Consider the following 19,988-nt stretch of genomic DNA (forward strand, 5'->3'; position numbering starts at 1 on the left):
AGGTCGATTCCCACATCGCAATGAAAAGGTATTACCAGCATTTTCTGTTTTTAATTTGTATTTTGTTCAAGTCTTCTCCCAGATCTCCTGAAAATATTGGGTGTTAGACATTGAAATGGGAAGGTTTGGGTTAGTGCCAGTATTTTTGAAGAGAATACTGCAGACGTGAGTGGGGAGGATGGTGAGGAGGAAGGGGAAAAATCAACATAAAAAAAGTGAATTGATAAAAACCCAGTGAGCAAGCAGTAGTGGTTTTAAAAATAAAAAGGCAAGTTTTGCATTTCTGTTGTGTCTTTCGCATCCCTTCAATGTGTTTGGACTAGGGAAGAAGTACAGAGCAATGCAACCATGATCAGATAAGTTGTTCTAGAAATACTCATTCAAATAAATGTTGGCACATTGACAACCTCCTGCAGTCAATTATCATCTTCAATGTTTAACACATTTCCAAGTTTGGAGTTATCTACGAATATTTTTATATTTGCCCTGCACTCTGGTGTCCGAGGTGTTTTATAAATGTGGTCCAAGCTTCAATCCCTGGGGAATTCCAGTCACAATGGTCTGCGGTCTGGAAAAAGTAGCTTAGCACAAGTCTCTACTTCCTGTCCTTGAGCAAACTTTCCAGCCCACTACTGACCTCTTTATTACACAATCCTCAAATTTGCTAACCAGCCTTTTTATGTGAGACTTCTGAAAATCCGAATATGAACAAATCTGTTGTGATTTCCTTCCCTCATTAGTTGTTTTGTTGGCCTGTTTAGCCCGTGGTCTGGACCACATTGCAGAGAACATCCTCTCATTCCTGGATGCCTGGTCACTGTGTGCTGCAGAGCTAGTGTGTAAGGAATGGTATCGGGTCATCTCCGATGGGATGCTCTGGAAGAAGCTGATGGAGAGGATGGTGCGCACAGATACTCTCTGGAAGGGGCTTTCAGAACGGAGGGGATGGTAAGGATGGCTTAATGTATGAGGAGCGTTTGATGTCTCTGGGCCTGTACTCAATGGAAGTTCAGAAGGATGAGGGGGGAATCTCATTGAAACCTACCGGATACTGAAAGACATGGAGAGGATGTTTCCATTGGTGCGAGAGTCTAGGATCTGAGGGCGCAGCCTCAGAATAAAGGGACATCTCTTTAGAACTGAGACGAGGAGGAATTTCTTCAGCCAGAGGGTGGTGAGTCTGTGGAATTCGTTGCCACAGATGGGCTGTGGAGGCCAAGTCATTGAGTGTGTTTAAGGCAGAGATTGATGGGTTCTTGATTGGTAAAGGGGTTAAGCGTTACAGGGAGAAGGTGGGAGAAAGGGGTTAAGAAACAACACAGCCATGATTGAATGGTGGAGCAGACTCGATGGGCCGAACAGCCTAATTCTACTCCTACATCTTGCGGCTTGCATGCAGGTGAAGGAGCGTGGACAATCCCACCATCGGCTATTGTCCTGACTATCACAACATTGGTCACTATTTTACCTCCCTCCCCAAGCATTGAGCCTGTGGGCAGTGCAGCCAGTTTCACTGGGTAGACACACCACGGATCAAGCTGGAGCTGTTGAGCCACTTCATTCAGTGGAATACCCTGCTGACAGTCTGTCCGATAGTTAAACCCTTTCCCATCTTTGGAGGTGGAGAAAGAAATGTTAGAAGTAAGGAGATTGGTTTAAAACTTTGTTCCTCACTTGCTAGTTCTGTAGAATAATTTGGATTAAGAGGAAGCATGGACTTGAAATGTCAGCCATGTGAGAGATTAGAACTGCCCACAGGACTTTCCCAATGTGCTCTGAGTTTGCGAAAGATGTGTATTTATTTAACCACCAGCATTGTCCACGTTTAAATATTGCAGTAATGAATCACTGGTGTGGGGTTTGCATTGCCTGTTGACTCGACACCTATTCAGCACACAGCAAGGTCCCGTAGTTAGCAGCAAGATGAATTTTGTAAACAATGATTATCAGTGGGGAGAACTGCTCTGTTTTGAACTTGTGCACAGAATACTTTTGGGTTCCTAGAGTTGTACAACACAGAAACAGGCCCTTCGGCCCAACTCGGCTATTTTAATTATCTGCTTAAAGTGGCTGAAGAAAATATCTTACTTGTTGGAGATTTATTCCCCAGTTCCACACTTCTGCTTGTCTCTGATTCCAAGGGTTAAATATCATTTTGTGAATTTGAACCTAGATGTATATAATAGTCTTACCGCATGGAAACAGACCCTTCAGCCCAACTCGTCCATGCCGACTGTGTTGCCTAGTAAGCTAGTCCCATCTGCCTGCGTTTGGCCCACAGCCCTCTAAACCTCTCCTATTCATGTACTTATCTCGATGGCTTTTAAATGTTGCTAATGTGCCCACCTCAACCACTATTTCTGGCAGCTCATTCCAAATATGCACCACCCTTTGTGTGAAGAAGCCGCCCCTGATGTCCCTTTAAAATCTCTCGCCTCTGACCTTAAACCTATGCCCTCTTGTTTTTAGCACCCCCTCCCTGGGGAAAAAGGACTGTGTGCTTTCACCCTGTTTATGCACCTCATGATCTTATACACCTCTATCAGGTCACCCCTCAATCTCCTACGTTCCAGGGAATAAAGTCCTAGTCTACGTAACTTCTCCTTGTAACTCAGGCCCCCAAGTCCGGGCAACATCCTGGTAAATCTTTTCTGCATTCTTTCAGTTTAATAACATTTTTCCTATAACAGGGTGACCAAAACTGTACACAATACTCACCAAGATCTTGTATAACTGCAACATAACTTCCCAACTCCTATACTCAATGCCCTGATTGATGAAGGCCAGTGTGCCAAACACTTCTTTCACCACCCCATCTACCTGTGACACCGCTTTCAGCGAACAATGCCCTTGTACTCCTCTGTCCCTGTTGTTCCATGGTGCTCCCCAGGGCCCTACCATTCACTGTATAAGTCCTACCCTGGTTTAATCGCCCAAAATGCAGTATCTCATTTATTTGGATTGAAAGCCATTTGCCAATCCTCAGCCCACATAGCTAGCTGATCGAGATCCCCGTGTAATTTTTCATAACCTTCTACACTATCTATTTCAGTATCATATGCAAAATTACTAATCACTTTTGTTATAACCATAATTGGTGTGAAAACTTATGACTAGTTCCAGTCCATCAAATCACTTGCAGTAACACAGGTTCAACTGGAGGAGACAGAAGTATGTCTGCCTTATGACATAAACTCTGTTCCCAGTTTAAATGTCTCAAATGATCCCAAAGTTACAAATTTGCAAGCTAATTGACTCTAGGAGTAAACTTCCCCCGTGAGTCCCTCCCTGCTGTGGACTTGTGAAGATGTGGAGGTTTGTGTACAATTCTTCTGATGGTAAGACTTTGTTTTTCTGCAGGATCCAGTACCTGTTCAAAAACAAGCCCTCCGATGGTATTTTGCCTCCAGATTCCTTCTACAGATCCCTGTACCCACAAATTATACAAGATATAGAGGTAAGGATCATAGTTTCTTCTCCAGACACACTGATTGCTGATGGGAGGGGAAAAAAAAGAGTGCAGGAAACTCTACCAATGAACATTAACGGATGCAAAGCAAGTAAATCACACCCAGCTTGTTCAGAGTGAGCTCCACAAATAACACCAAGACAAAATCCAAATAATATTTGCGATGAATGTTGGCCAGAACACGAGTAGAGAATTGCCCACTCTGAAATGATTTCAGGGATGTTTCACATCCACCTGACCAAGGGCCACATTTAACATCTCATCTGAAAGACAGCACATCCAGTGGTATGACACTCAGTTCTACACTGAGAATGAGCTTAGATTCTGCCATTAAGTCTTTGGAGCTGGACTTGAACCCAGACATTTGTGACTTTTAAGAGCTGGGATGTGACCGACACTGGGGTCACTCAGTTCTATGACAACTTGCCTCTTGTGTACAAGAGCAAGAAATCCTTGCACAGTACCACCGCGTCCTTTGTTTACCCAGAGTTCTATCTTCACAAGCAGTTGGCAGGCAGATAGCTGAAAGTTAAACGAGAAAGAATCCCTTCTTAAATGCATCACTGCATTATTTTATTCTAAATGTTTCAGCAAGTTCTTCTTGACTGTGTGGTTACTCCCTTTCTGGGGAAGGCAGCAATCTGGGGTGAGCCAAGTACTGCAAGGCACGGTAGTGCAGTGGTTAGCTTAACGCTTTACAGTGCCAGCAACCTGGGTTCAAATCCGGCCACTGTCTGTAAGGAGTTTGTACGTTCTCCCTGCGTCTGCGTGGGTTTCCCCCAGGTGCTCCGGTTTCCTCCCATGTTCCAAATACGTACAGGTTAGGAAGTTGTTGGCATGTATGTTGGTGCCAGAAGTGTGGCGACACTTGCGGGCTGCCCCCTAGAACACTACGCAAAAAGATGTATTTCACTGTGTGTTTTGATGTACGTGTGACTAATAAAGATATCTTAAATCTGAATTAGAGCCAGGAAATGCAGCTCAGACAGTGTGTGGAGAGAAGATGTTCATATTTAAGGTCATTGATCTTTTATTGAAACCAGAAAATTTGAGTTGTAGCAGGTTTTCATAAAGTTCCAAGGTGAAGAATTCACTGGTGGAGGGAGGATTAATGGGAGCTCTGGGCTGGAAGGTAGAGAGATTAAATAAACCATGTTGGTGTAAGGCAAATGGGAATGTTCTGGACCAGGCTGAGAAGCACCAATAGACTGTTTCTATTTCAGACCATTGAATCCAACTGGAGGTGTGGGCATCACGGTTTACAGCGGATTCACTGCCACAGTGAAACTAGCAAAGGAGTCTATTGTTTACAGTATGATGACCAGAAAATCATCAGTGGCCTACGTGACAACACTATCAAGGTGGGTGTAAGGAAAAGAAGAGGCTGTTGTATAGTTACAGACTGATGAGGTGGTCGGTGTCTTTGAGACAGTCGGCATGATTCGGTTTGTACCTCGCAGGGATGTGCAAAGTTTGCACTGAGCTGTCTAATACATGGTCTGTACTGAGTTTGCCCATCTCCACTGTGGACCAGAAATGCCCTTATAGAACCATAGAACAATACAGGCCCTTCGACCCACCATGTTGTGCCGACCTTCAAACCACTCCTAAGACTATCTAACCCCTTCCTCCCACGTATCCCTCTATCTTAAATTCCTCCATATGCTTATCTAACAATCTCTTGAACTTGACCAAACATATCAGCCTCCACCACCACCCCAGGCAGCACATTCCATGCACCAACCACTCTCTGGGTGAAAAACCTCCCTCTGACGTCTCCCTTGAACTTACCCCCCATTACCTTAAAGCCATGCCCCCTTGTATTGAGCATTGGTGCCCTGGGAAAGAGCTGCTGGCTGTCCACTCTATCTATTCCTCTTAATATTTTGTACACCTCTATCATGTCTTCCCTCATCCTCCTCCTCTCCAATGAGTAAAGCCCTAACTCCTTTAGTCTCTCCTCATAATCCATACTCTCTAAACCAGGCAGCATCCTGGTAAATCTCCTCTGCCCCCTCTCCAACACCTCCACATCCTTCCTATAATGAGGCGACCAGAACTGGACACAGTACTCAAGTGTGGTCTAACCAGAGTTTTGTAAAGCTGCATCATTACTTCACGGCTCTTAAACTCGATCCCACGACTTATGAAAGCTAACGTCCCATAAGCTTTCTTAACCATCCTATCCACCTGTGTGGCAACTTTTAGTGATCGTGGATATGAACCCCCAGATCCATCTACACTGCCTGGAATCCTGCCATTTGCCTTGTATTCCACCTTTGAGTTTGTCCTTCCAAAGTGCACCACCTCACACTTTTCCGGATTGAACTCCCAATCTGCCACTTCTCAGCCCAGCTCTGCATCCTATCAATATCCCTCTGTAAGCTTCGACAGTCCTCCACACTATCCACACCACCACCAATCTTTGTGTCATCTGCAAACTTGCTAACCCACCCTTCCACCCCCTCATCTAAGTCATTAATAAATATCACAAAAAGTAGAGGTCCCAGAACCGAATCCTGTGGGACACAACTAGTTACAGCCCTCCAATCCGAATGCACTCCCTCCACCACAACCCTCTGCTTTCTACAGGCAAGCCTCCCTGGATCCCTTGGCCTCTGACCTTCTGAAGAAGCCTACCATGCGGAACCTTGTCAAGCGCCTTACTAAAATCCACGTAAACCACATCTACTGCACTACCCTCATCAATCTTCCTGGTCACCTCTTCAAAGAACCCTATCAGGCTAGTGAGGCAAGATCTTCCCTTCACAAATCCATGCTGGCTGTCCCTGATCAGACCATGATTCTCTAAATGATCATAGATCCTATCTCTTAGAATCCTTTCTAGTAGCTTACCCACCACAGACGTAAGGCTCACTGGTCTGTAATTCCCTGGACTATCCCTACTACCTTTTTTGAATAGGGGACAACATTCGCCACCCTCCAATCTTCTGGTACCATCCCCATGGACAACGAGGACTCAAAGATCCTAGCCAACAGTTCGGCAATCTCCTCCCTCGCCTCACAAAGCAGCCTGGGGAATATTCAGTCAGGCCCTGGGGACTTATCTGTCCTAAATTTTCTATGCTGCTTTATCTGAGTGATTATAAACTGAATCACTCAGATAAAGAAAATTAATTAAACCGTCTGCACCTGCTGTGGGGCACAGTGGAATACTGGCTCCAGGAGTCGCCTACAACAAGAATATCAAGATGTTGGTGGCAACGGCTGGGACCGGCTATGAGGGAGAGGTCATGGGGCCACTGATTACTGAGGGAAGGTCAGGAGCCTGGGATTGATTACTGGGGGTTTTTTGAATGAGGGATGAGAATGTAGGAAATAACAAGAAACTGATGCTCAATTGTATTAAAAATATACCATGGTGATGGTGTTTGTATCTTACTCCCCTCAGATTTGGGACAAGAATACATTGGAGTGTAAGAATGTTCTGACAGGCCACACTGGCTCTGTGCTCTGTCTACAGTACGATGACAAAGTCATCATTACTGGATCATCTGACTCCACAGTACGGTACGTGTGGCTGTTTTGGAATTTTTTTTGTTGGATTTTGCAATAGGGGATTGATGGCCTGTGCATAACCCACCCTGGGCTGTACAAGGATTGTGAACTGCTCCCTCCCTCCCACCCTGGGAAGCCAATCAGAGGGTGTATAGTCTGGTTCTGGCATGAGAAGAACTCCGGTCAGTTATTAATCCTATCTCACAGAGTTGAAAGACCAAGGGTTTAACCTGCTTGAACACTGACTGTGTAGTCAAAGACCATCCCATCTTTTCTCCCTTTCTTTCTCTTCTGTCTTTGCTTCAGTCTCGTTTGCTCTCACTCATACTGCTCAGTAATTAAACTCTCTGAAGTCGGCCTGTTGCTTTGTTTGACTGTTGCAGGGTTTGGGAAGTGAACACTGGGGAAATGCTGAACACGTTGATCCATCACTGTGAAGCTGTGCTGCACCTCCGCTTCACAAATGGAATGATGGTCACGTGCTCCAAGGACCGCTCGATCGCTGTGTGGGACATGAGCACGTCCACAGATATCACCCTACGCCGGGTCCTGGTCGGGCACAGGGCAGCTGTCAACGTGGTAGATTTTGATGATAAGTACATCGTGTCTGCTTCTGGCGACAGGACCATCAAAGTAAGATCAGTTCCTGCTCTCCAGCCTTCCTTCTGTTGCTGCCTCTACGTTCATTCCTGCATTGTGTTTGTCACCAACATTCACTGCTCAGCCTTAATTGTACTTGAATTTCCAGATTTATGCACATTGCTGTTGCAGATAGATGAGGGAAGGCTGGAAGATTTCCTTCCTGGAGGACATCAATGAATCAAATGAGTAGTTCCAACAGTTTGGTGGTTTCATGGACACCACTTCTGAAACTTTGTTTATTCAGAATTTATTTAATTGCTTGAGTTTAAATTCCCCAGTTGCCGGGGTGGGATTTGAACTATCATTTATTTTCTTGTGATATTCAGCCCATCAAATCTCTGCTGCCTCTCATAACAATACCTTCCCTTCAGGTACTGTGCTCTCTCATACCATTAACCTGAGCTGATTCTCCAACCACTCGCCTACACTAAGGAAAACTTACGATATCCAGTTAACCTACCAACCTGTGTCTTTTGGACGTGGCCACAGCGAGAACATGCAAACTCCACTTAGGTAGTACCCAAGGCCAGGATTGAACCCAAGTTACTGGAGCTGTGAGGTAGCAGCACCACCTGCTGTGCTGCCCAAACTCATGTATCTGGATAGTTAGTCCAGGCCTCCAGATTATTAATTCAGTAAATTAACCAGAATGCTGTTGATCTCGTTCTCCTCACCACCTGAAGGCGCTGACATTGTGTTCAACTCAATCCAGTCTCCTTCATCTTAATACAGTAACAAATGGCAAGGGAAGAATTATGTGGGATTGGGAGGAGGCCTGGTGTCTGTTCTGCCATCCAGTGAGGGATCCCTGTGCATCCAACACCAAATGAAAACCAACAGAAAATGTACATATCTCTGTAGACTGGAGTCTGCAGGGTGTTCGATGGATGGGGAGATTTGTGGGCAAGCTATAACTTTTTCCAATGGAACCACATGATCTCTTTGAGGCAACATGGTGCCAGGTGTCAATCAAGCCATACTTGCCTCACCCCAGAGGTGTTGGTCCAGCAGGCTCATACTGCCACACGTGGACCTCACCCTGCCGAAGGAGCACCACAGAGGTTCTGTCTTTCGTTTGAGACAGTAACCGGTCCCCGTTTGGGTCAGTGAATAGATTGAAGAGGGGAGCAATGATCAGTAATTGTTCCCCGTCTGGTAAAGTTCCAAGGATGTGCCTTAAAGCTGAAGTCTCTATTTATTTTGTAAAGCATTCCCAAAGACAATTGTTTCATTATAAAGTATGTCTACAAGTAAATAGGACAGTTGATTTTTGCACTCGCAAACTTGTATTGCAATCATGGACAGGTAATCTGATTTTGGTCTAAGACACCTGGGAGAATTCACTGCTTCTATCCGTTCCGTTCCAGTGATGTGAACGGTTTAATACCTCATCCAACAGAAGGAATCTCTGCGGCGGTCCTTCAGTTCATCTCCAAAGCACAACATTGTGACAGTACACACACGCTGTTCCTCGGGCAGTGCCGTGCTCCTTCAGCACTGCTCTGTGGTTGTCAGTTTGCGATTATATCCTCAAGTGTCCAGTGTAGAGAGAGCTTCTCTGCTGACGTGGGAGTGATCCACACGGTCTGAAGAAATGATCTTTCCATTCTATCAAAACTGTTCTTAACAAGAACACAAAGACTAGGAACTATAGAACAGGAATTAGCCAGCGGGGCCCCTCAAACCTGCCCTCCTGTTCAATGTGATCATGGCTGATCTGCTCCAGGCCTCAGTTCCCTCATCTTTCAAAACTCTAATTACCTCCACTTTAAATACTTCCAACCATCTTGATGTAAAACAAATCACAAATAAATTGCCTCTAGTTTTCAGCCTAATATTCCATTGTTTCCCAAGCCCAGTTATTCCTCTTGTTCCTTCTGCATCAAGAAATTTATCCCAACTACTTTGGTCTCTCATTGTTTTAGCTTTAAGAAGAAACTGGGAATCTAAACTCTTTCCTCATTGTGTATTGTGTACAGTGATAACAGCATCTTTGTCCATTCCCCCCACAACCCTCACTAGGTGTGGAACACTGGATCCTGCGAATTTGTCCGAACGTTGAATGGGCATAAGCGAGGCATTGCGTGCCTGCAGTACAGGGACAGGCTGGTGGTCAGTGGCTCCTCGGACAACACAATCAGGTAAGTCTTGTGTGTTAATGTGCGCACTTATTGCTAACTATAGTTCCCACGACTACAGGAAGCTGTTTATATGAGGCATAATGTGAGAACCATTAGCCGTTTCCATTAACCTCTAGGCTGCCAGTCACAACATCTTTAAATATGACTTCATATGTTTTTGGCAGAAATCCCATTGTTTAAAAGGGACATGTACCTTTTAATTAACACCTTTCACAATCTTGGGACATTTCAAAGCATTGCCAAATTGACAAGGATCAGATCAACAGTTTTCAAAGATGCTGAATGAGGGATAAGTCTGTCAGGACACTGGGACAAACACACTGTTCTTCACATAGTGGCTTTGGCAATTTTTGACCCAGCTAAGGATACAGAAGGGGCCTTCGTTTAGTCTCGTCTGAGGCTTAGTATCTCCAAAGGTGCAGCATTCCCAGGCACTGCAGATGGGTTAAGTATACAGGTGTCTCTTGAAAGTAACATGCAGTCAAAGCTTGGGAAATGTTTTCTGATGTTTCATCCCAAATTAACCCATGACTTTCTCTTGTTATTGAGCCCCTGTCTATCTGATAAAAATTTAAGAACCTGAAAACATCTTCAAGATATGTAATCAAACTAAATCTGATATTGGACCATGTTAGAATAGAGCTGACCAAAAGCATAGGCATGTGTGGGCTTTAAGACCTGTGGAAGAGGGGGAGAGGTGGGGAAGTGTCTCCACAGCTGCTCTGTTGGTTTCAGATTCCATTCCCCCCTTCTGAAAGACGCTGTCACTGCAGATAGTGCACCTGTCTACCAGCTCCAGCAGCCTGGCTTCAGTGGTGACCTGCGGTGCTGTCTGTGTGGAGTTTGCACGTTCTGTGTGGGTTTCGCCAGGTGCTCTGGTTCCTCCCGTAACCCAAAGACATGGAGGTTGGTGGGTTAATTGGCTGCTGTAAATTGCTCCCAATGTGTGGATTAGGGTTGAATCGGGGGGAGTTGATGGGAGTGTGGGGAGAATAGTTTACAATTAGTGAAGGAATGGGATTGCTCTGTGCGATGGCCTCCTATATCTTATGTGGCGACCCCTGTTGGGTGTAGACACCTGGCCCTGTGAGTTTGTCCGAACGTGATTGGGTGTGAGCTTCAAGTTTTAACCTTCCACCCACCTCTCCCTGCTGCAGGTTATGGGACATTGAGTGCGGTGCTTGTCTGCGGGTCCTGGAGGGTCACGAAGAGCTGGTCCGATGTATCCGCTTTGACAACAAACGGATAGTTAGTGGAGCCTACGACGGGTAAGCTAAACATCCCAAAGAACTTCACTGCCAATCAAGTACTTTTTGAGTGTGGTCACGATTGTAATGTAGGAAGCAATAGGGTAATGACCAGATAACGTGATGGTGGTAAGTTTTGGCTGGGATACCGGGGGGGTAATCCCTTGTTTTTCCATACACCAAGGTCCCTCATGGTAGGCTGGTCCAGAAGGTTCAATCATGTGGGATCCAGGGTGAGCTAGCCAATTGGATGCTTCATGTTTGGTGTCAGAAAGTGGTAGTGGAGGGCTGTTTTTCAGACTGGAGGCCTGTAACAAGCAGTGTGCTGCAGTGATCAGCAGTGGGCCCTCTGTTTGTCATCTATATTAACGATTTGCGACAAGAATGTAGATGATATGGTTATTAAGTCCACGGATGACTCCAAAATTGGTGGTGTAATGGACTGGGCAGTAAAGAAGGTTGTCAAGGTTACAACAGGATCTCGAGCAACTGGGAAAGTGGGCCAAGGAATGACGGATGGAATTTAAATCAGACAAGTGTGAATTGTTACATTTTGGAAGTTGAATCAGGACAGGACTTCCGTAGTTGGGCCCTGGAGATTGTTGTAGAACAGAGAGACCTGGAGGTACAAGTGCATAGTTCTCTGAAAATGGCAACATGGTGGTGAAGAAGGCGTTTGGCCTTCATAAGTCAGGGCATTGAGTACAGGAGTTGGGACGTGACGTTCCAGTTGTACAAGGCATTGTGAGACCACAGCTGGAGTATTGTGTGCATTTCTCGTTCCGTACTATAGGAAGGATGTGATTAAGCTGGAGAGCTAGAAAAATTCACGAGGATGTTACTGGGACTGGAGGACTTGAGTTATGTGGAGAGACTGGACAGGCTGGGACTGTTTTCCCTGGAGTGAAGGAGGTTGAGGGGTGACTTTAGAGAGGTTTATAAAATCATGAGGGGCAGAGATAAGGTGGATGGTCATTGCCTTTTTCACACGGTAGGGGAGTCCAAAACTAGAGGGCACAGATTTAAGATAAGAGGGGAAAGATATAAAACGGATCTGAGGGGCAAGTTTTTCCACACACAGGGAGGTGGGTATGTGGAACCAGGTGGTAGAGGCGGGTACAGTTACAAAGTTTAAGAGGCATTTGGACAGGTATGTGGATAGGAAAAGTTTTGAAGGACGTGGGCCAAATGCAGGCAAATGGGTCTAGCTCAGGAAGACAACATGGTCAGTATGGACAAGTTGGGCTGAAGGGCCTGTTTCCGTGCTGTATAACTCTGTACTCTATGACTATGACACCAAGGGAAGTCCTCATTCCATATAGACAGCACCACTAGTAACATTGCACTCCAACACAATGTGTTGAATAAAGTAATGTGCCCATGTGCACCTGTGATCCAACAACTGCCTGTTGAAACACCTTTCAATGAAGCAGTCCAGACTTTTCCTTGGAATATTTCTGAACATTGAGCCGGATGGAAATGAGCAGATGACCAAAAGTTTGGCCAAGAGAATGAATGTTAAGGTGCACCTTCAATGAGAGGGAGGGATTTGGGGAAGGAATTCCAGAGCCCAGACAGCTGGAGGGTTGGCAATCTGGCAAAGATTAGGGATTAGAGGTGATCAAGAGGCCAGAACTGGAGGAGTGTAGGTCAGGACTGTAAATCAGGCATAGATTATAGCGGCAAGGAGGGATGAGGCTGTGGAGGAATATGAACGTGACAGTTGTAAAATCGAGGCATTGACCAGACAGGAAGCCAGCATGGGTCAACGTAGAAGCACAGCCAATGGGTGACGGGGTTAGTACGAGATCATTATCGACAGATATTGGGGTCGGCTCTCATTTAGAGCTTTCCAGGTGGCAGGCTTCAAGATCTGAGGTGGTGGATCTTGCTGAGTGGTTCCCACCCACACAGCGGACCGGCCCCACTGCACTGCCAGAGGGGTGCTTCAGCCAGACCTGGTGGAGTTTGGGCACAATGACAACACCTGCAGGATCCAGGAACCTGTGGGCACATCTGCAGCGAGATGATGCAGTCACTGTGTCTAGTAAATTTGATTCCTTTTTTTTTAATTGTTTCAAAGCAAAATTAAGGTCTGGGACTTGGTGGCTGCGTTGGACCCCCGATCGCCAGCTGGGACACTTTGCCTGCGGACTTGGTGGTAAGAACCCAACATTTTACTGGGCAGGAGTCGTCCCTCCAGCCTATTGTGTTCCGGAGCCACCTCACCTCCAGCTCGATTCCTGTTAGTGAACCGGTCTAACCAGTTCAATCTGTCCCCAACAAATGGACTGTGTACTGATTAAGAGGAAAGGAAACCGATCATTCCTTGCTGGATCCTTCTCCTTCAACCTGGAAATTTGCAGACACTTACTTAATCTGCAAACCTCTCTCCACAAAAGAGCTTTAGGGAAACTATATGGGGAAGTAGTGTCTCGTCGAAGGAAGGATACTTTGTGGTATTGAAAGGGGACCATGATGTTCACTCCAGTTGAGGGAGGGGCTGACCCATCTGAAGTGACCAGAGGCGATGTTATTGGAACATAATGTTCTCAGAAGAATTAATAGGATAGTTGCCGAAAATTTTCTGTGGAGAATCTAGAAGTAACCTTATAATAGTGGGTTATAGAGTCGTACACCATGGAAATGAGTCCTTCAGCCTGAGTTTGAGGAATGAGTGCCCAGCTACACCAACCCTACACAAATCCCACTTCACTCTCCCCACATTCCCATCAACATTCCCCTAGATTCTACCACTCACCCACACAGAGGCAGTTTACTATGGCCCATCAACCCAACCTGTACATCTTTGGGGTGTGGGAGGAAACTAGAGAACCAGGGAAGCCCACACGGTCACAGGGAGAACATGCTCTCTCCATGTGAACCCAGATATCTGCATTTGTGAGGCACCAGCTGCACGATCGTCTCACTCATTTGGGTTGTTCATTTATGACTGATGAGAAACTTTGGAGGGCTGTGGATCTTCAACATTCTCTACCCAGAAGGTGCAGATGTTGTTGTTGGATCTGCTGAGGTTCTCTGAGAGAACAGATAGGGAGGGTATTGTTCCTAATTGAATGAGCCTCGAATTTAGTGTTTGTCTAATCCCCCTTGCCATCAGGAGCATTCTGGGCGAGTGTTCCGGCTTCAGTTTGATGAGTTCCAGATCGTCAGCAGCTCTCACGATGACACCATCTTGATCTGGGATTTCCTGAATGTGCCCTCCGAGCAGGGCGATGGTTCGCAGTCAGCACCTCGCACCTATACCTACGTGTCCAGATAGGTGGAGACGCCTGGTTGGACCAGGAACGGTAAGGAGTGCTTCCCTCTCTGTGAAGGTATGGAGTCAAGACCGGTGACTCCATCTTCCAACCCAGAATCCATCTACAAAGTCAATTGGTGACACACCTCCCACCTCCCCCACACCTCCTGTGACACCGTCTGTACCTCGGTGTAACCAAATGTCACATCATCAAACCTGGAGCAGCCAAGTTCCCAGTGCCCTCCTCTACCTGGGCCAAACTTCCCACACAGCTAAAAGGTGCAGAAAGTCACCAACCACCTTAATTTGGGTTGGTCTCTGTACCTAGAGCGAGCCCTTAGCAAAGGAATGCTAAGGTTTTAGAATTGTGAGTTACACAGCATGGAAACAGGTCCTTCAGCCCAACATTCCATGCTGACCAAGGTGCCTTCCTGAGCCAGTCCCATTTGCCTGCGTTTGGCCCACATCCCGCTAAACCTTTTCTATCCATGTACCTCTCCAAGCCTCTTTTAAACGTAATTGTACCTCCTCTACCACTTCCTCTGGAAGCTCCTTCCACACACCCACCACCCTCTGTGTGGAAAAACTTACCCCTCAGGTCCCCTTTAAATATTTCCCCTCTCACAAACTGATGCTATCTAGTTTTAGACTGCCCTACCCTGGGAGAAAGACTATGACCATCCACCGTATCTCTGCTCCTCATAATTTTATAAACTATAAGGTCACCCCTCAGTCTCCTGCGGTCCAGGGAAAACAGTCCCAGCCTGTCCAGTCTCTCCTTATAACTCAAGCCCTCCAGTCCCGGTAACACCCTTGTGAATTTTTTCTGCACCTTTTCGAATTTCCTATAGCTGGGCAACTAGAACTGCGCACAATACTCCAGGTGGGATCTCACCAACAGACATCCTATATTACTGTAACGTGATGTCTCAACTCTAGAACTCAGTGCCCCATCTAATAAAGGCAAGTGTGCCAAACACCCTCTTCACCATTTCATCTACTTGTGTCACCACTATTGGGGGCTATGTACCTGTACCCCTCGGTGTCTCTGTTCTACAACGCTCCCCAGGACCGAAGTCCTGCCCTGGTTTAACTTCCCAAAGTGCATCACTTTGCACTTGTCCAAGTTGAGTTGTCAACTTGTGTTTCCATCTGTTCTGGGCCTGCACATGTTAAGGCTTTGTGACCTTTCCAAAATAAATCTGAAGACAATATTTTGTCCTCTGGGCCACAATTTAGGAACTTTGCGCACACTTTGATGGAAAGCAAAGATTTTACCCAGGTAACAGAATGATCATAGTTGGGGACTAGGAAGTTTTCTGATGGTGTCTAACCTCACTTTTGCTTCTCTGACCCCACTCAATGTTAAGTACCAACGTCTCTTCCTTTCTCTCTCGCTCTCTTTAGATGCCCAAAAGAAGTTCAGCTTTTAGGCAGTGAATATACAACAAACCTGAGCCACCCATTCATACAATGAAGTGATCGCATTGAAGGGGTACGAGGGTCAGTGTGGCATCGGCTGAGTGAAGAGTGAGAGCATTTTCGATAGAGGATAACCTCATTCCTGCCCCTGCCACGCACATACATCATTGCATCAGTGAAAGAAGTTTGAACTGTATCTCCAACCATCGCAAAGTAACCCAGCCCAACCCAGTTAATTTTGTACATTTGTAGGGACTGAAAACTTGAAGGAAGCTTAAAGACAGAAGGCAAAACTGAGCATCGTTGCAAAGGGAAGTACCAGCAGGGCCCTCGGAATCAGTGACTGCTTGTGCTGAAGTGACCAAATCCGTATTGTTGTACTTCTGTGCTCATCCCCAACCCCCCCAGCTCCCCCACTACCGCCCCCCCCCCCACGCCAGTTCCTCTGGCCCTGGAGTGAGGTGGGAGGGTGATCCTGCTCCTCCCATCTCTCTCTCGTCACCCTCTTCCAGGTTAAATGCAGACTCAAGCCTCCCCGTGAGGCTCTGAATAAAACGGTGCTGCTTACAGCAGGAAGCTTGGATTGGAAGAGGTACTCCCTCCCCTGATGACTAGTTTCCTCAGTGCAAACAGCACCTTGCGTACCCGGCAAGTACACTTGATGGAGCTGCATTGTCATTGATACATTTGGCTCTGTCCTTTCAAGAATTGAGATGTCACCTTGTACCTGCCAGAGGTAGAGATCTGGGACCAGGTTGGATACTGATCTGCACTGAACCTCGGGAGTCCCAGGGCACTCTACACCCTGAGCTAGCCGGAGATCAGGGATTCGCCTTGCGCCTGGGACCTGTGGCTCGATATCTGCTGCAGTGTGACCATGCAACCCCTGAGCTCTGTGGCTCGGCAGCCCGGGATCAGATAGCAGAGTCACTGCTGGACCCCTGGAAGTGCCACTTTGTCCTGGTGAGAGGGCACTCCTACCATGACCCCATACCCAAGGACTGTTTAAATGAGTGGCCCTGGGGAAAAGGCTGGTACATGTACCCCAGTCGGGAGCCAACGTACTGAAAATGGGCATACCAATCAAAGACAACAGTGTAGATCTGGTCTCAGTGCTGCCTCAGTCCCCACCAATGATGTTATATAGTTGTATGCCATCACCTACCTTCTGACAGCAGGGGAGCTATTGTGTTGATTGAAACCAATGTGCAATTTTAGTTACTTTTGTACAGTTTCTGTACTGTATAGCACCTTTTCTGTTTTGGTTTAGTTTAAGCAGTACCCACTTTCCGTTCATGCATCAACAAACTCTGGGCCTTTTGAAGTTGAAACCTCGGCATTGTCTTGTGAGGATGGGTTTGTGTTGTGGGAGAACGGGTTTGGTTGTTATTTCTGCCGCTGCTCTATCTCTTTCCTGCACCCCCCGTGGCACTGCATTGGGAGTGGCTGAGGACCTCGGGTCCCACCCTCCACCATCTTCTGGGAAAGGTGGCGTTTGAGGTTCCCCCATCCCCACTGCCAGAAGATGTTAGCAAGCCTGGATTCCATCACTTCTGCAGTGAGCTGGGTTTGAGGAAGAGCTATTGATTCTCTGTAGAGGACACCAGGATTGTAGGCGATCACTACAGAGAAGAAAGCAGTAGAGCTGGAGGGGATTGCATGGTCACTGTTCACCTGGGTGATGGAAGAACTTTTGGTTCAAGCAAGGGTTAGCACCAAACCAGAGTTGTTGCTTGGACCCATTTCTCTTCTGAATGTTCCACCATCGCTCTGTTCCCACAGGGTGGACGGCTACCATCTGTGCCCGTTGGTCGAACAGTGCCTGTGTTTGTAACAAGGGCCAGTCCTCCGTGGTCTGCCCCACCACAGCCCTGGTTTTATTTTTATTTTGGGTTACAACTTTTCTTTTCGTTACTTGACTGTGGCTTTGGTAGTGAGTTGTGCTAATTTTCTACTTTTTCTTATTTTGTTCTGTGGATTATTTATGTAGTCTTTTTAAAAACAAAAATGCATTCTTTAAGAGATGTGGTTTGTGATTAAATTGCAGTTTATCATTCCCCTGACTTGCAAGGATATCGAATGTCCAAACTTATTTTTTTAGACAACACTTTCTGCCTCCATTTAAAGTTCAAACACTGCCAGTAGCTGCTCGAAGGAACCACCAACGGGGACGGTGTTCCTTCGTTCATTTTGTCCAGACTATGGTTTGGAGTGCCTCTGTCCAACACCTGTCAACCTTCTCTGCTTTAAAGAGAACAATCCCAGTTTCACCATCTGATTCATCCTTCAATCCTGGAACCATCCTTGTGAACCTTTTCTGCACCCTCTGTATGTTCCTCTCATCCTCGGGTCCAGCATGGTAGTACGGCCGTGGTATAGCTTCTGCTCTGCTTTATAAAGGGTCACTTCTGGCTTTTGTACTTCATACCCTCTACAGGCCATCCCTGGGTTACAAATACCTGACTTATGGACAGCCCCTACATCCAAACTAGTGTCCAGAATATCATTCAATTCAAAAGCCTGATACAGTACATACATTTGTTCCTATGAACACAAAATTAGTTTCCTCGCTCTCTCACGCTCTCTACTTTTAGTAATTCTTATCAGTCTTGTGTGCTTTTGATGCCCTTTATTACACTGTGTAGGTATAATTGCCATATTGAATGATTTTTTAAAAATTTATTTTCTGATTTGTAGTCGCCTGTAAAAGCAGAACCCGTTCATTACCCGGGAACAGCCCGAACTCTGGAAGCCCATGAAGCAGTCCTGTCCTGTCACTTTCTAAGGTTTTATGGATGTCTATCCCCAGGTGCCTCTGTTCCTGCACCTTTTACAACAGTGGGCTTCATGTGATTGCCCTGCCTGCTGAAACACCCCTAAAGAGACCTGCATGGTACTGGGGAAAAGAGCTTTTGCCTCAGCCTTTTGTGTGGGAGCAAGTTCCATCCCCATACTCTGTAAATGGAGAAGTTTCTCCCAAATGATCCATTGGATTTATTATGGACCTGTCTTAAAGCCAAAACCCTTAATTTTGGTCTCTCCAACACATGCAAATGTCTTCCATAATGTGGATAAAGGAAAGGTGTGGAGCTATCAGAAGAACTGGTTCATTCATTTGAAACTTAAATAACATAACTGGGCGAACAAGAAGCCATTATCTCACTGCAACATTTGCCACTCAATTTTCTCTCTCACATAATTTTAAATATTTCTACATAATGTTATATAATTTCTGGGTTTGTTTTAAACAAATAAATGATCCTATTAAGGGGATGGAATTGTGATTTCCTTGCACCCCACAAATGATTTTCTAAATTATGTGATGACCATAATCCCATCTCCCCTTCAACCAGTGATCAGCAGCACAAGGCAACAGACTGGTTCGGTACGAAGATTAGAGTAAATTGTTGCTGTACATGATATGAATATTCCTACTATTGGGTATTTTAGGACTGAAGAAAGACGAGGCAGCCCTTGGCTTTGGGGAGGAAATTCGGGGAGAGTTTGGGAAATTGCTACTGAGAGAAAAACAGATTGACATGGGTCAATTGGGTTGAGTTTTCCACAAGGTTCCTTTAGCCTCTGATGCCATGGGCTAAAGCTTTGGAGTTAATTGAGTTAAACTTTGCAATGAGCCAAATGACTTTGTCCCATTTCTATTACAAAACCACATGGGGTTAATGAATCATCTCTTCTGATAACTTGATTCCTTTACAATGTCAAAGTCAATAACCCTTAGCAAATCAATTCTTCCCATGTTATTTGGAGTCACTCTTTAAACATATTGGGCCCCAAAAACCTCCTTAGAATCATTTGACCCAACAGGCCAATGCTTGCTTTTTGGAAAAAGCCAGTTCCTCCCACTGCCTCTCCTCTCCCATTCTCCTTCAGTATTCAAGTATTCATCTAGTTCTCTTGAAAGATGTTCCTCATCTTCCACCATCTGTAAAGAGTGAAGTTTGCATTGCAACTCACTGCAATTTTATTTAAAAGCTAATTCCTCACTTGTTCTTTAGCCAATTATCTCCGATCTGACCTACCTTCAGTGGGAAGTTTCTCCCCATTCTCAAAATCCATTGTTTGAATCTCTGCTTCTCCCCCGGTTCCAAAGCAACTGATCCAGGTTCTTAGCCCCTGCATTTATGTGACATTCCAGTACATTTTGCCATCCTTTCCTCAACTGCATCAAAGTTTGGCTACAGACAGTGAATTAATATTCCAATGTTTCAGTTTGTCCACTGCTGATGACTCAAACGTCAGCTCATTAACTGGGAATATTTGGCCTT

At 45.8% G+C, this 19,988-nt stretch overlaps 1 protein-coding gene across 1 annotated transcript in view; it reads left to right on the plus strand.

The window, feature by feature from the left end:
• LOC127584140 (beta-TrCP-like) overlaps nucleotides 1-17,775 on the plus strand; it is a 31,618-nt gene extending 13,843 nt beyond the window's left edge. Inside the window, exons 4-14 of the mRNA XM_052040720.1 lie at nucleotides 762-948; nucleotides 3,361-3,457; nucleotides 4,693-4,830; nucleotides 6,882-7,000; nucleotides 7,372-7,621; nucleotides 9,653-9,771; nucleotides 10,929-11,039; nucleotides 13,102-13,179; nucleotides 13,254-13,263; nucleotides 14,140-14,329; nucleotides 15,688-17,775. Coding sequence (XP_051896680.1) covers nucleotides 762-948; nucleotides 3,361-3,457; nucleotides 4,693-4,830; nucleotides 6,882-7,000; nucleotides 7,372-7,621; nucleotides 9,653-9,771; nucleotides 10,929-11,039; nucleotides 13,102-13,179; nucleotides 13,254-13,263; nucleotides 14,140-14,301 — 1,271 coding nt within the window. The 3' untranslated portion in view covers nucleotides 14,302-14,329; nucleotides 15,688-17,775. The remainder of the gene's footprint in view (nucleotides 1-761; nucleotides 949-3,360; nucleotides 3,458-4,692; nucleotides 4,831-6,881; nucleotides 7,001-7,371; nucleotides 7,622-9,652; nucleotides 9,772-10,928; nucleotides 11,040-13,101; nucleotides 13,180-13,253; nucleotides 13,264-14,139; nucleotides 14,330-15,687) is intronic.
• The last annotated feature ends 2,213 nt before the right edge of the window (nucleotides 17,776-19,988 follow it).

Source organism: Pristis pectinata, chromosome 29 (genome assembly GCF_009764475.1).
Source record: "Pristis pectinata isolate sPriPec2 chromosome 29, sPriPec2.1.pri, whole genome shotgun sequence".
NCBI classification, from domain to species: Eukaryota; Metazoa; Chordata; class Chondrichthyes; order Rhinopristiformes; family Pristidae; genus Pristis; species Pristis pectinata.